This window comes from Salmo trutta, unplaced genomic scaffold, assembly GCF_901001165.1.
Source record: "Salmo trutta unplaced genomic scaffold, fSalTru1.1, whole genome shotgun sequence".
Classification (NCBI taxonomy): Eukaryota; Metazoa; Chordata; class Actinopteri; order Salmoniformes; family Salmonidae; genus Salmo; species Salmo trutta.
In genome coordinates, this window is record NW_021822911.1 from 11,809,948 (window position 1) to 11,825,784 (window position 15,837).

Genomic DNA, 15,837 nt, shown 5'->3' on the forward strand with positions numbered 1-15,837 from the left:
TCGTGACAATTTTTTTTTGAAATATTCCATTACCGTACTTCGAAGCATGTCAAACGCTGTTTAAAATCAATTATTATGCTATTTTTCTCGTAAAATAGCGATAATATTCCAACCGGGCAAAGTTGTTTTCATTCAAAGGCTGAAAGAAAAACATGGCCACTTCTCGATATTGTATTCATTCAAACTGGTGAAGAAAAACATGGAGTACTCTCGTGGCTGCGCATCTCCTGTCTCTGAGCCACCAGCCTGACCCCTCACACAAACAGCACTCCTGTACCTAGCCCAGAGACAGCAGAGATCTCATTCCATTTTCTGGCGCCTTCAGAGAGCCTATGGGAGCCTTAGAAATTGTCACGTTACAGCAGAGATCCACTATTTTCCATAAAGAGGCTATAGAAGGCCAAGAAATAGTCAGAGAGGGCACTTCCTGTATGGAATCTTCTCAGGTTTTTGCCTGCCATATGAGTTCTGTTATACTCACAGACACCATTCAAACAGTTTTAGAAACTTTAGGGTGTTTTCCATCCAAATCAAATAATTATATGCATATTTTAGTTTCTGGAAAAGAGTAGTAACCAGTTTAAATCGGGTACGTTTTTTATCCGGCCGTGAAAATACTGCCCCCAACCCTAGAGAGGTTAATGCTGTAGCAAACATTATAATAAACAGGACATTCAAATGAGCCTTACAATTATAATCCAAAGTATTGTGAAATGAACTCATCATCAACCTGGAAATGGAGGTTACTCCCCTGAGTTCTCCCCCATTCACTTTCAGAATACATTGTGAAAAACTAAAATCTTTGCTCACCATTTTTGCTCCAGGCAGATATACTACATCCATAACTATCGGTTTCCTCATTACCAGATATACTACATCCATAACTAGTGGTTTCCTCATTACCAGATATACTACATCCATAACTAGTGGTTTCCTCATTAGCAGGGATGAGTTTCTGCAATCAAATTGTGTGCTTTGCCCTCGTGCCGCAATTTTATTAAACACAGAAAGGGGCCTATATTGGAGACCAGACGTCGTCTGGCACACTGCTTAGGATTTCAGCAACTTTAACTTATTTCTAGCCTACAATCATCGATTTCACTACTAATGTGAAAACAAGACAAAATATGACTATTCTTGCTCATTTTAAGACATTTGTCCAACAATTTTAACATGACATTACAGACGTCAATTGTTGTACAACAACATCATGGCTCCGCTGTTGGCATTACCTTTTACAGTGGATTTCTACTGTTGTGGGCCTTTAACCATCTGTCTGACTTTGTTGTTCACACAGGAGAGAGACGTGACTATCGTGGATCCTCTGTGGAGCCTCAACAACATCATGATGCTGACGAGGCAGAGAAGAGTCTCTCCAGATCAGAACTCCTCAAGAAACACCAGCAGAGACCCACAGGGAAGAAATCTCACTGCTGCTCTGACTGTGGGAAGAGATTCAACTCTTCATCAAACCTTAAAATACATCAAAGAATTCACACAGGAGAGAAATCATACGGCTGTGATCAATGTGGGAAGAGTTTTACTCTGCTACAAACCCTGAAATCACACCAGAGAACACACACAGGAGAGAAACCTTATAGCTGTGATCAATGTTGGAAGAGTTTTACTACATCTAGCAATCTAACTATGCACCAGAGAACACACACAGGAGAGAAACCCTTTAGCTGTGATCAATGTGGGAAGAGTTTTACTACATCTAGCTATCTAACTATACACCAGAGAACACACACAGGAGAGAATCCTTACGGCTGTGATCAATGTGGGAAGAGATTTATTCTGCTACAAACCCTGAAATCACACCAGAGAATACACTCTGGAGAGAAACCGTTTGGCTGTGATCAATGTGGGACTAGTTTTTCTCAGCTAAGCACCCTGATAGGACACCAGCGGGTACACATAGGAGAGAAACCTTTTAGCTGTGATCAATGTGGGAAGGGTTTTACTACATCTAGTTGTCTAACTATACACCAGAGAACACACATGAAGGAGTTGTTTCATGATATCAATGAATTAATGTCACAATGTAGAATGTTTTAACATTGTAGTAGGAGTATTTTAATGATGTCACAATGTAGAACCCTAAACGTTTGTCCCCTGTTCTATTGATTTCAACATGATATGGATATTAGACTCAGGGGGAAAATCCAGGCTCTGAATTGGAAGAGTTACTATTTATGTGATTTAACAAAAAGTGACTAACAAAAAAAGAGCTGGGTTACACTTACCACGTTGGTGACGCACTGGAATCAAAATGCAACACTTCAAAATGTTTAGGTTTTCAGTATATCCCAAACTGTTTCTGCATATCGGTTATTGATTTGAACACATTAAAACTTTTTTTTGACATTGACATTTAGCAAAATGTAATTTAAAAGTTTGGTTGTAGTTGAAAGTGAAAGTTGAGAAGATGTATTTTCTGGTCGTTTTGTCAATGACTTGAAAACAACTTAATTTCAACGTACTTGCAGCCTATACACATGGACGCAGTATAATAAATTGGTCTATAATCAATTTTATTAACAATCCTACATCACTCCAGTATTTCTTTACAACATTCAAGTGCTAATTGTCTTTATTCCACTACTGAAGAAGCATGATTCAAATCACCTCATATTTCAAACATTCAGCCTGACAAAAGATACATGTTTTATTATTACATGCCTCACCCTTAAGTTAATTATTGCCAATACATATTAACAAAGGGGTGTACATTTGCTTTTGATATTTCATATTTATAATTCATGTAACATTTAGTCATCTTTATTTATGCAACAAATTGACAATTTTTGGGTACAATTACATTGACATTGATGCCCTGCTTTTAGAATATCAGGGTTCATTCTCAGATGTGCCAACCCAAATGTACTAGAGCATGACATTGGGGACTGGGCCCCGATCCAACAACATGCCTATCAAGTGAACCCTGAAAAGAGAGAAGCTCTGCAGTGAGTTTCCTCTTGAAATCAGACATGGCCGTGGTAAGGACAACTTGGTTTCTGATTGTGTCAAGGGTGGGCAGTCAAAAAGATTTGTGTTTTGCGTTTAGCCAGTGCGTTGCCATGGATCACAATTTATTTTGACTGCACGTTTTTCCGTATTGGAGATGAGTTTTGTTTGGACTCGTTCCAAGGGGATGAGAGTTCTAGAAGCTAGTGAGATTTAGGGGGACGAGAGTTCTAGAAGCTAGTGGGATTTAGGAAGACGAGAGTTCTAGAAGCTAGTGAGTTTTAGGAAGACGAGAGTTCTAGTAGCTAGTGGGGGAAAATATTTTTTTATTGATGACAGCCAGTAGACACCATGTTTATATTGGTGAAGGTGAAGCATTGTAGTTGATTATAATGTGAAATGGAAGTTGTTTTCTGTTGATGGTAAGCATTCTTTTAAGGTGTTAGTCTTTGGTTTTTCCATTTTATGTTTTGAGGTTGGACTTTAGCACGTCTAGCTCGTTAGCACGTCTAGCTCGTTAGCACGTCTAGCTCGTTAGCACGTCTAGCTCGTTAGCCCGTCTGGCTCGTTAGCCCGTCTAGCTCGTTAGCCCGTCTAGCTCGTTAGCACGTCTAGCTCCTTAGCACGTCTAGCTCGTTAGCACGTAGGACGCACTGATTGGTGTCACCTCGTTAGTCAGTATGTGTTACACCTGTGCTGGCTTGTCCATCTCGTTAGTGGGAAGGTGTTTCACCTGAGCTGGTCCAGGTTCTATTTAAGAGTGTCTGGCCCAGTGCTCCAGTTGTCTTGATACATGTGGAGAGTCGACACCTTTAGTTGCGCCACCTTTTTGGTTTGCTTCCTGTCTTTAAGTTTGGTGTGGGTTTTTCTTTTGTTTGTCTCTTCTTGGGCAGATTTAGTGGGTCTCATGGTGGGTGTCTTTTAGGTCCCAGTTGTTGTTACTAGTCAACTTTCAGTGGACACCCCCATAGTTTCTTTCAGAGACCCTCCTAAAACCCCACCTTTTTAGTTGTGGTTGTTGTCAGTGACTCTGTTTGTTCCCCTCTTCTATTTTAGTGATATTTGCTGTGGATCTTAGCAACAAACTATGGAGTAAAACAAGCTTATGTTTTGGGTTAGATGTTGAATCCAATTCTTAGTATTTTAATCAATGGCATTTCATCAGAATGCTCATTAGTCTTTCAGTTGTTATTATTCTGTTTGTTGTGTACTAAATATTTGTTTTTTCCTGTGGAGCCTTTGTGTTGCATCCATGTCTGAAATGTGCTGTATAAATAAAGCTTGATTTGATTTTAACATACTGTAAAACAAATGAACCCAATCACTATTTTAGTAGTTTATTAAAGTAAATTAGGCTTTATGACTGCTGAATACCAACTATCAATCACTTAGATCATGTATTTTCAGGTAGAGATACATCCTTGGGACGTCCCTAGCCCATTGAATTTGACATTTAAAATGGTTAAGGTAGGGGTTAAGGTTAGGGTTTAGGGTAGAGATGTCCCAAGGATCCCAGATAGCATTGACCATCATACATTCTTCTGTCTCATTTACATAGCAAGTGTAAAATAAACAGACAAGACAAGTAGGCATTATGGATTATGGTCATTGTAGTTAATTAGGACACGGTTGATTGGCTATCAGACAAGGTTCATTACACTGCTAGCTGGTAGGACTGCTTTGCTGGATTATACTATAGCTGAGATCCCAAAACCCATGTAAACATAGCTTACTGACAGATCAATGAGGTCAGATCCCAATACCCATGTAAACATAGCTTACTGACAGATCAAGGAGGTTAGATCCCAATACCCATGTAGACATAGCTTACTGACAGATCAATGAGGTCAGATCCCAATACCCATGTAGACATAGCTTACTGACAGATCAATGAGGTCAGATCCCAATACCCATTTAGACATAGCTTACTGACAGATCAATGAGGTCAGATCCCAATACCCATGTAGATATAGCTTACTGACAGATCAATGAGGTCAGATCCCAATACCCATGTAAACATAGCTTACTGACAGATCAATGAGGTCAGATCCCAACACCCATGTAGACATAGCTTACTGACAGATCAATGAGGTCAGATCCCAATACCCATGTAGACATAGCTTACTGACAGATCAATGAGGTCAGATCCCAATACCCATGTAGACATAGCTTACTGACAGATCAATGAGGTCAGATCCCAATACCCATGTAAACATAGTTTACTGACAGATCAATGAGGTCAGATCCCATGTAAACATAGCTTACTGACAGATCAATGACGTTAGATCCCAATACCCATGTAGACATAGCTTACTGACAGATCAATGAGGTCAGATCCCATGTAAACATAGCTTACTGACAGATCAATGAGGTTAGATCCCAATACCCATGTAGACATAGCTTACTGACAGATCAATGAGGTCAGATCCCAATACCCATGTAAACATAGCTTGCTGACAGATCAAAGAGGTTAGATCCCAATACCTGTGTAAACATAGCTTACTGACAGATCAATGAGGTCAGATCCCAATACCCATGTAAACATAGCTTGCTGACAGATCAAAGAGGTTAGATCCCAATACCCATGTAAACATAGCTTACTGACAGATCAATGAGGTTAGATCCCAATACCCATGTATTGCGAACAGGTTGATTATAGCGGTAGTTGTTTCAATAGTGAAGTACTTTACAGTTATTTTGACCACGGTGGTTATTGGAGTCGTGGTTTCCTGGAAGAAACCGTTGTTGTGCATCATCTTTCAACGCTCCAATACCTGATAATGACCAAACCTGTAGAGGCTATTTGGGAATTAAACTTTTATTAACCTGAAAGCATTGCTTCATAGTATTACCATCTGTTGGGTTTGTAGAATGTGGAAAGACCCACCTCATTGGTTAATATTCACTGTAGTAGAAACATCTGTTGTGTTGGTAGAATGTGGAAAGACCCACCTCATTGGTTAATATTCACTGTAGTAGAAACATCTGTTGTGTTGGTAGAATGTGGAAAGACCCACCTCATTGGTTAATATTCACTGTAGTAGAAACATCTGTTGTGTTGGTGGAATGTGGAAAGACCCACCTCATTGGTTAATATTCACTGTAGTAGAAACATCTGTTGGGTTGGTAGAATGTAGAAAGACCCACCTCATTGGTTAATATTCACTGTAGTAGAAACATCTGTTGTGTTGGTAGAATGTGGAAAGACCCACCTCATTGGTTAATATTCACTGTAGTATTACCATCTGTTGTGTTGGTAGAATGTGGAAAGACCCACCTCATTGGTTAATATTCACTGTAGTAGAAACATCTGTTGTGTTGGTAGAATGTGTAAAGACCCACCTCATTGGTTAATATTCACTGTAGTATTACCATCTGTTGTGTTGGTAGAATGTGGAAAGACCCACCTCATTGGTTAATATGCACTGTAGTAGAAACATCTGTTGGGTTGGTAGAATGTGGAAAGACCCACCTCATTGGTTAATATTCACTGTAGTATTACCATCTGTTGGGTTGGTAGAATGTGGAAAGACCCACCTCATTGGTTAATATTCACTGTAGTAGAAACATCTGTTGTGTTGGTAGAATGTGGAAAGACCCACCTCATTGGTTAATATTCACTGTAGTAGAAACATCTGTTGTGTTGGTAGAATGTGGAAAGACCCACCTCATTGGTTAATATTCACTGTAGTATTACCATCTGTTGGGTTGGTAGAAGGTGGAAGTAGGTTATTATTACTTATTACAAATCTGCAGTTGTCTGACTATTATATTATTATTTAATGAAATAAATGTAAAAATGCACTTTTTCTCTGGAAATAAAATCAACATTTATCTGCGTTTCCCTCCAGTCAACAGACGGAGACGTGCGTCTTTCAGGCGATGCTTTCAGCGTGACGTATAATGTAGTGGACGGAACACTTCTTCAACAACATCTAGTCAGACACCTCGGTAGCTTCCTAGCCGAGTCATTCAAGCTGTTCAGACTGCTTCGGTGTATATTTGTCACTGTATTTTAAACATAATTCTGTCTTATAACTATTTTCTCCATTTAATGTCATATTTCCGTTTAGTCAGGTAACGGTAGCTGGCTTGATAAATTAGCCTATCACTAGGCTAGTCGCTAACTAGCTAGGTTAGCTGGCTAACATTCCCGACCATGAGTTCACTAAGCTACTCTCCTGTTAAAGAAGAGGCGGTCTGCTGGACGGAGAAAGAGGCTCTAGTGAAACAGGAGGAGGAAGAGGGTCTGTGTCTGAACGTGGTCGTGAAAGTGGAAGAGGAGGATGTCACACTACAAAAAGAAGTTGAGGCTGAGGCTGTTACATTGAAAGAAGAAAAGAAAGATGATGCTTTTTTTGGAGTGAAGGAAGGAGAGAGAACTGTCATATTGAAGGAGGAAGAAGAGGAGGAGGAGACAGAAGATCTGAACAGGAGTAAGTCCTGTCTTGAAAATAGTTGTTGAACTGATGCGTGGTTTTAAAACGGCATTCTACTGAAGTTCTGAGCTTAAATGCCGTTTTTTAATGTAGGAATTGATAAAGCTACACTGTAAGATGTGAATACCATCAACAAGCTGGCCAACAACAAAACTTTAATGGATTTGCAGCAAAATCACAACTTAGATGTCTCACAGAATAGACTAGCCCTCAATCAATATTGCAATTCCATTGTATTAAACTGGAGGACAATTCCTAGGCCAATATTAACTGCGGTCAAGTGAGCAGACAGTCGCAAAACGCGGTCAGTCCATTTGCTCTTAAGTTTCTTCCTGAAATCGCGTACACAAATTGACTTTACGGAATCACGTTTTTTTTCTGGTAGGGAAACTGAGTTGGATGGACTCTCATGCACAGATAGTCGAGACATGGCTACAAATCATTCCAAGAAAACCGTTTGACGCACACTTTTAATTTTCGCGTTCTCAAAAAGGACTTTGATATCGTTGCTAGAGTGAGGCTGCAGTAGTCTAACATGGTGCTGTTTAGCAAATGTTGAATTGTTAAAGCAAGTTGTTTACAGTGATGACATACACTATCTATACAAAAGTATGTGGACACCCCTTCAAATTAGTGGATTCGGCTATTTCAGCCACACCTGTTGCCGACAGGTGTATAAAATCGAGCACACAGCCATGTAATCTCCATAGACAAACATTGGCAGTAGTATGACCCGTACTGAAGAGCTCAGTGACTTTCAACGTGGCACCGTCATAGGATGCCACCTTTCCAAAAAGTCAGTTTGTTGAATTTCTGCCTTGCTAGAGCTTCCCCAATCAACTGTAAGTGCTGTTATTGTGAAGCGGTAACATCTAGGAGCAACAACCGCTCAGTGGTGGGCCACACAAGCTCATAGAACGGGACCGCCATGTGCTGAAGCGCGTAACGAGTACAAATCGTCTGTCCTCGGTTTCAACACTCGCTACCGAGTTCCAAACTGCCTCTGGAAGCAACGTCATCACAATAACTTTTTGTCAGGATCTAAATGAAATGGGTTACCATGGCAGCCACATACAAGCCTAAGATCACCATGCGCAATGCCAAGCGTCAGCTGGAGTGGTGTAAACGCTACGTTATACAATGACATTGTAGACGATTCTGTGCTTCCAACTTTGTGGCAACAATTTGGGGAAGACCCTTTCCTGTTTCAGCATGACAATGCCCCTGTGCTCAAAGCGAGGTCCATAAAGAAATGGTTTGTCGAGATCGGTGTAGAAGAACTTGACTGGCCTGCACAGAGCCCCGACCTCAACCCATCGGACACCTTTGGGATGGATTGGTACGCCAACTGCGAGCCAGGCCTAATCGCCCAACATCAGTGCCCGACCTCACTAATGCTCTTGTGGCTGAATGGAAGCACAGCAATGTTCCAACATTTAGTGGAAAGCCTTCCCAGAAGAGTGGAGGCTGTTATACCAGCAAAGGGGGGACCAACTCCATTTTAATGACCATGATTTTGGAATAAGTTGTTCGACAAGCAGGTGTCCACATATTTTTGGTCATGTAGTGTATCTACTGTAGTCCAAAGTTGCTCTATAGCTCTGTCACCGAAATAAATGTATTTCCTGTTGCCAAGTAATTTCCGGTTTCTATACCTTTAGTTTTCCTTGTGGACCAATTTATGGGTGAATCCTGAGAGCTATAGATGGATTGTTCCAGAACGTTGTGTTTTTAGGAATTCATATTGATTCTTGTTGAAACGTTCAATTTTCTTCCACATTGTTCTAGTGTTCTTCCACATTGTTCTAGTGTTCTTCCACATTGTTCTAGTGTTCTTCCACATTGTTCTAGTGTTCTTCCACATTGTTCTAGTGTTCTTAAGTATGAAGCTGTTAATGTTCTATATTTTATCCTTTGAAAATAGATACGTACAATTATTGTGTGGATGAGCGAGTGCATCTTCAATCTGTACCCATTGTTCCTCTTTAGTGCATTTAACTATACAGTACCAGTCAAAAGTTTGGACACAACTACTCATTCAAGGGTTTTTCTTTAATTTTACTATTTTCTAAATTGTAGAATAATAGTGAAGACATCAAAACTATGAAATAACACATATGGAATCATGTAGTAACCAAAAAAGTGTTAAACAAATCAAAATATATTTTAGGTTCTTCAAAGTAGCCATCCTTTGCCTTGATGACAGCTTTGCACACTCTTGGCATTCTCTCAACCAGCTTCAGCTGGAATGATTTTCCAACAGTATTGAAGAAGTTCCCACATATGCTGAGCACTTGTTAGCTGCTTTTCCTTCACTCTGTGGTCCAACTCATCACAAACCATCTCAATTGGGTTGAGGTCGGGTGGTTGTGGAGGCCAGGTCAACTGATGCAGCACTCCATCACTCTCCATGGTCAAATAGCCATTACACAGCCTGGAGGTGTGTTTTTGGGTCATTGTCCTGTTGAAAAACAAATGATAGTCCCACTAAGCACATGGGATGGCGTATCGCTGCAGAATGTTGTGGTAGCCATGCTGGTTAAGAATTGACTGAATGACACATGGTTGAGTTGCGTGATTTTCACTATCTGCTGGTTGGCCATATGACAATAGCTCTAGGCTGTTTTTAACAACTTCCGGTTGTCACAGGAAGCTCTTGCTCCACACACGTTGTCTTGGGGTAGACATAAACAGAATCCTGAATATGAAGTCTCTACCTTAAGAATTGACTGAATGGCACATGGTTGAGTTGCGTGATTTTCACTATCTGCTGGTTGGCCATAGGACAATAGCTCTAGGCTGTTTTTAACAACTTCCGGTTGTCACAGGAAGCTCTTGCTCCACACACGTTGTCTTTGGGGTAGACATAAACAGAATCCTGAATATGAAGTCTCTACCTTAAGAATTGACTGAATGGCACGGGGTTGAGTTGCGTGATTTTCACTATCTGCTGGTTGGCCATATGACAATAGCTCTAGGCTATTTTTAACAACTTCCGGTGGCTCCAGGAACCTTAGAATCGACACAGGTAGACCTCACAGTAGCCTGATGGATTGTTATAGAAGACAGGTTCATAAGGCATTCATAACCCACATAGGCTTCAGGTTGAATTTTGGAGAATAGTCTATGTGTTCCTATGGGGAGAGAAGTCATTGCGCACAGTTTGATCTAAAAACCTTCTTTTCACTGTGAAGGGTTAATTCCACAGGGTCAAGGTTAGGCTTGCACAGATCGGGAGGACCTCAGGAAGGCTCCTGGTTCCTCTCCATCGCTCGTTGTGTTGATTTCATCATGTCAACTTTGGTGATATTTTTTGCTGTTGAATCATATTGCAAATACGCGGATGCGCATTTGCAATATGATTCAATGGGCATTTAGCATCACGTATTTCGCATGCTCAAAAATACTGCAGAAATGCATAATTGACTGTCCCGATGAACTGGGGATGGCCGTGCAGTGACTATGGTTCCTCTCCATGGCTTGATGGTGACATGAGAGAGGTGGGACAGTCATTTTTTTGCGATTTTTTGAAAAATGTCCAAAATGACTAGGGGCGCCCCATACTGGATGGGCACTGATGGAAGGTGCTCCCTACCCAACCGTGGACCCCTTGCACCCCCCTAAAGGCATTTAAAACCCTTGTAAAAAATGTATCCTGGTAACCCATTTCGGGTCACCATGTGCACGGATGCGCATTTGCAATATGTTTCAATGGGCCTTAACATCACGAATTTGGCATGCTCAAAAACACTGCAGAAATGCATAATCGACTGTCCCGATGAACTGGGGATGGCCGTGCAGTGACTGTGGTTCCTCTCCATGGCTTGATGGTGACATGAGAGAAGTGGGACTGTCGTTTTTTAGCAATTTTTTGAAAAATGTCCAAAATGATTAGGGGCGCCCCATACTGGATGGGCACTGATGGAAGGTGCTCCCTACCCAACCGTGGACCCCTTGCACCCCCCTAAAGGCATTTAAAACCCTTCTCAAAAATTAATCCTGGTAACCCATTTCGGGTCACCATGTGCACGGATGCGCATTTGCAATATGTTTCAATGGGCCTTAACATCACGAATTTGGCATGCTCAAAAACACTGCAGAAATGCATAATTGACTCTCCCAATGAACTGGGGATGGCCGTGCAGTGACTGTGGTTCCTCTCTATCGCTCATTGTGTTGATTTCATCATGTCAACTTTGGTGATATTTATTGCTGTTGAATCATATTGCAAATGCGCGTTACGTTTGCAATATTGCGCGTTACGTTTGCAATATGATTCATCATGTCAACTTTGGTGATATTTATTGCTGTTGAATCATAATGCAAATGCACATTACGTTTTCAATATTGTGCGTTACATTTGCAATATGATTCATCATGTAAACTTTGGTGATATTTGTTGCTGTTGAATCATATTGCAAATGCACATTACGTTTGCAATATTGCGCGTTACGTTTGCAATATGATTCATCATGTCAACTTTGGTGATATTTTTTGCTGTTGAATCATATTGCAAATGCACGTTACGTTTGCAATATTGCGCGTTACGTTTGCAATATGATTCAATGGGCATTTAGCATTACGAATTTAGGCATGCTCAAAAATACTGCAGAAATGCATAATTGACTGGCCCGATGAACTCGGGATGGCCGGGCAGTGACTATGGTTCCTCTCCATTGCTCGTCACCCAGCAGTCAGCGTCTATCAGTCAATTAGATGTCATTCTGACACCAAATTGATACCATCTGACACCAAATCAACTTTTTCCAACTCATATAGAAGCCAACTATCACATATGTCAGAGAAGGCCCATAAATTCACAGTGCTTTCAATTTTAACCATAAAAAAACATAAAACACATAGTTACGTTATAGCTGCGGGTCCAGCTCTGACAATATGTGTAGGCCTATGTGAGGCGACCCCGAATCCCAAGTTTTGGCTCGATAGGTCATTCGGTGCCCGAGCAATGGCCTTAAATGGTGCTGAAAATCCACTTTTTCAGGGCGTTACTACAGGGTCCCTGAATGAGCTATCGGACAGAGACATTGGGGTCCGTCTCTATGGGCCGAGGCGGTTTCAATGCACCTAGTCTTGCGACTCTGGGACATTTCTACATGTCGCCATGTCCGTGATATTCAAAATGAATTGAACACATTGCAAATGCACGAGGCGGTTTCTCGGTCTGAGAACCTTCTAGAGCCACATAAATAACCATGCACTATCGACTTGAGCTCTAGAACAGGTTTCTAAAATTTCGGAGCTCTAGGTCTGACGGTTCTTGAATCGTTTGAACAAAAATAACTATTGAAGGCGGTATAAGCCGCTAAGCCCCACACTATGTCCCTATTGCCAAAATGTGTGTGTGTTTTAGTTTTTTTTGCAAAAAGAATAGACACACGTTGTCTTTGGGGTAGGCATAAACAGAATCCTGAATATGAAGTCTCTACCTTAAGAATTGACTGAATGACAGATGGTTGAGTTGCGTGATTTTCACTATGTGCAGGTTAAATGACAATAGCTCTTGGCTGTTTTTAACCACTTCCGGTTGTCACAGGAATCTCTTACTCAACACACGTTGTCTTTGGGGTAGACATAAACAGAATCCTGAATATGAAGTCTCTACCTTAAGAATTGACTGAATGACAGATGGTTGAGTTGCGTGATTTTCACTATGTGCGTTTTATATGACAATAGCTCTAGGCTGTTTTTAAAAACTTCCGGTTGCCACAGGAAGCTCTTGCTCCACAAACCTTGTCTTTGGGGTAGACATAAACAGAATCCTGAATATGAAGTCTCTACCTTAAGAATTGACTGAATGACAGATGGTTGAGTTGCGTGATTTTCACTATGTGCGTTTTATATGACAATAGCTCTAGGCTGTTTTTAACAACTTCCGGTTGTCACAGGAAGCTCTTGCTCCACACACGTTGTCTTTGGGGTAGACATAAACAGAATCCTGAATATGAAGTCTCTACCTTAACTTGTTGGGGATAGGGGGCAGTATTGAGAATTTTGGAAAAAATATATGCCCATTTTTAACTGCCTCCTACACCAACTCAGAAGCTAGAATATGCATTTTATTGTTCAGGTTTGGATAGAAAACACTGAATTTTCTAAAACTGTTTGAACGGTGTCTGTGAGTATAACAGAACTCCTATGGCAGACAAAAACCTGACAAGGTTTCAAGCAGGAAGTACCCTGTCTGACAAGGAGTCGTGCGTCTTGCATCTGTTTATTGAAAAGTAAGGATCTTAGCTGTAACGTGACAATTCCCAGGGCTCCGATAGGCTCTCAGAGCCCGGGAAATAACTGAAGGTTGACGAGGGAGCCTCAGGCTGAAACACATTATCGGCTTTGGCAAGTGGCGGCTCAGAGGACCTTTGAATGAGGCGCGTGCACGATTCGCTCCTGAGGAGAAATTTAATTTGGCTGTTTAGGCTCAATGCATATTCCCGGTCGGAATATTATCACTTATCTACGAGATAAATGACATAAAAATTGGTTTTAAACAGCGGTTGACATGCTTCGAAGTACGGTAATGGAATATTTAGACATTTTTGTCACGCCAATGCGCCATGCGCAACACCGTGATGAAGCATTCTGATAGTGTCTAGAACTCACGAACAAAACGTCGCTGTTTGGATATAACGATGAATTATTTGGGACCAAACCAACATTTGTTATTGAAGTAGAAGTCCTGGCAGTGTATTCTGACGAAGAACAAGCAAGGTAAGAACATTTTTCTTATAGGAAATGTGATTTTGGTGGAGGCTGACCTGGGTGGGTATCTAAATAGCTAGCCCTGTGATGCCGGGCTATGTACTTAGATTATTGCAAAATGTGCTTCATCCGAAAAGCTATTTTAAAATCGGACATATCGAGTGCATAGAGGAGTAATGTATCTATAATTCTTAAAATAATTGTTATGCTTTTTGTGAACGTTTATCGTGAGTAATTTAGCAAACTGTTAGTAAATTCCCCGGAAGTTTGCGGGGTTATGCTTTTTCTGAACGTCACATGCTAATGTAAAAAGCTGTTTTTTGATATAAATATGAACTTGATTGAACAGACATGCATGTATTGTATAACATAATGTCCTAGGTGTGTCATCTGATGAAGATCATAAAAGGTTAGTGCTGCATTTAGCTGTGGTTTGGGTTTATGTGACATGATATGCTAGCTTGAAAAATGGGTGTCTGATTATTTCTGGCTGGGCACTCTGCTGACATAATTTAATGTTTTGCTTTCGTTGTAAAGCCTTTTTGAAATCGGACAGTGGGGTTAGATTAACGAGATTCTTGTCTTTAAATAGCTGTAAAATAGTCATATGTTTGAGAAATTGAAGTAATAGTATTTCTAACGATTCAAAAATCGCGCCACTGGATTTCAGTGGCTGTTACGTAGGTGGGACAAGTTCGTCCCACATGCGCCAGAGAGGTTAAGAATTGACTGAATGGCACATGGTTGAGTTGCGTGATTTTCACTATCTGCTGGTTGGCCATATGACAATAGCTCTAGGCTGTTTTTAACAACTTCCGGTTGTCACAGGAAGCTCTTGCTCCACACACGTTGTCTTTGGGGTAGACATAAACAGAATCCTGAATATGAAGTCTCTACCTTAAGAATTGACTGAATGGCACATGGTTGAGTTGAGTGATTTTCACTATCTGCTGGTTAACCATATGACAATAGCTCTAGGCTGTTTTTAACAACTTCCGGTGGCTCCAGGAACCTTGGAATTGACACAGGTAGACCTCACAGTAGCCTGATGGATTGTTATAGAAGACAGGTTCATAAGGTATTCATAACCCACATAGGCTTCAGGTTGAATTTTGGAGAATAGTCTATGTGTTCCTATGGGGAGAGAAGTCATTGCGCACAGTTTGATCTAAAAACCTTCTTTTCACTGTGAAGGGTTAATTCCACAGGGTCAAGGTTAGGCTTGCACAGATCGGGAGGACCTCAGGAAGGCTCCTGGTTCCTCTTCCATCGCTCGTTGTGTTGATTTCATCATGTCAACTTTGGTGATATTTTTTGCTGTTGAATCATATTGCAAATACGCGGATGCGCATTTGCAATATGATTCAATGGGCATTTAGCATCACGTATTTCGCATGCTCAAAAATACTGCAGAAATGCATAATTGACTGTCCCGATGAACTGGGGATGGCCGTGCAGTGACTATGGTTCCTCTCCATGGCTTGATGGTGACATGAGAGAGGTGGGACAGTCATTTTTTTGCGATTTTTTGAAAAATGTCCAAAATGACTAGGGGCGCCCCATACTGGATGGGCACTGATGGAAGGTGCTCCCTACCCAACCGTGGACCCCTTGCACCCCCCTAAAGGCATTTAAAACCCTTGTAAAAAATGTATCCTGGTAACCCATTTCGGGTCACCATGTGCACGGATGCGCATTTGCAATATGTTTC

General features: G+C 41.0%; 1 protein-coding gene across 1 annotated transcript in view; it reads right to left on the minus strand.

The window, feature by feature from the left end:
* Window positions 1-1,884: 1,884 nt before the first annotated feature.
* The window catches only part of LOC115186476 (zinc finger protein 2 homolog), a gene marked incomplete at its 5' end in the record, with an annotated part of 36,648 nt that continues 22,695 nt past the window's right edge, over window positions 1,885-15,837 (minus strand). The window contains one exon of the mRNA XM_029746100.1: window positions 1,885-1,893. Within this exon, the coding sequence (XP_029601960.1) occupies window positions 1,885-1,893 (9 nt within the window). The remainder of the gene's footprint in view (window positions 1,894-15,837) is intronic.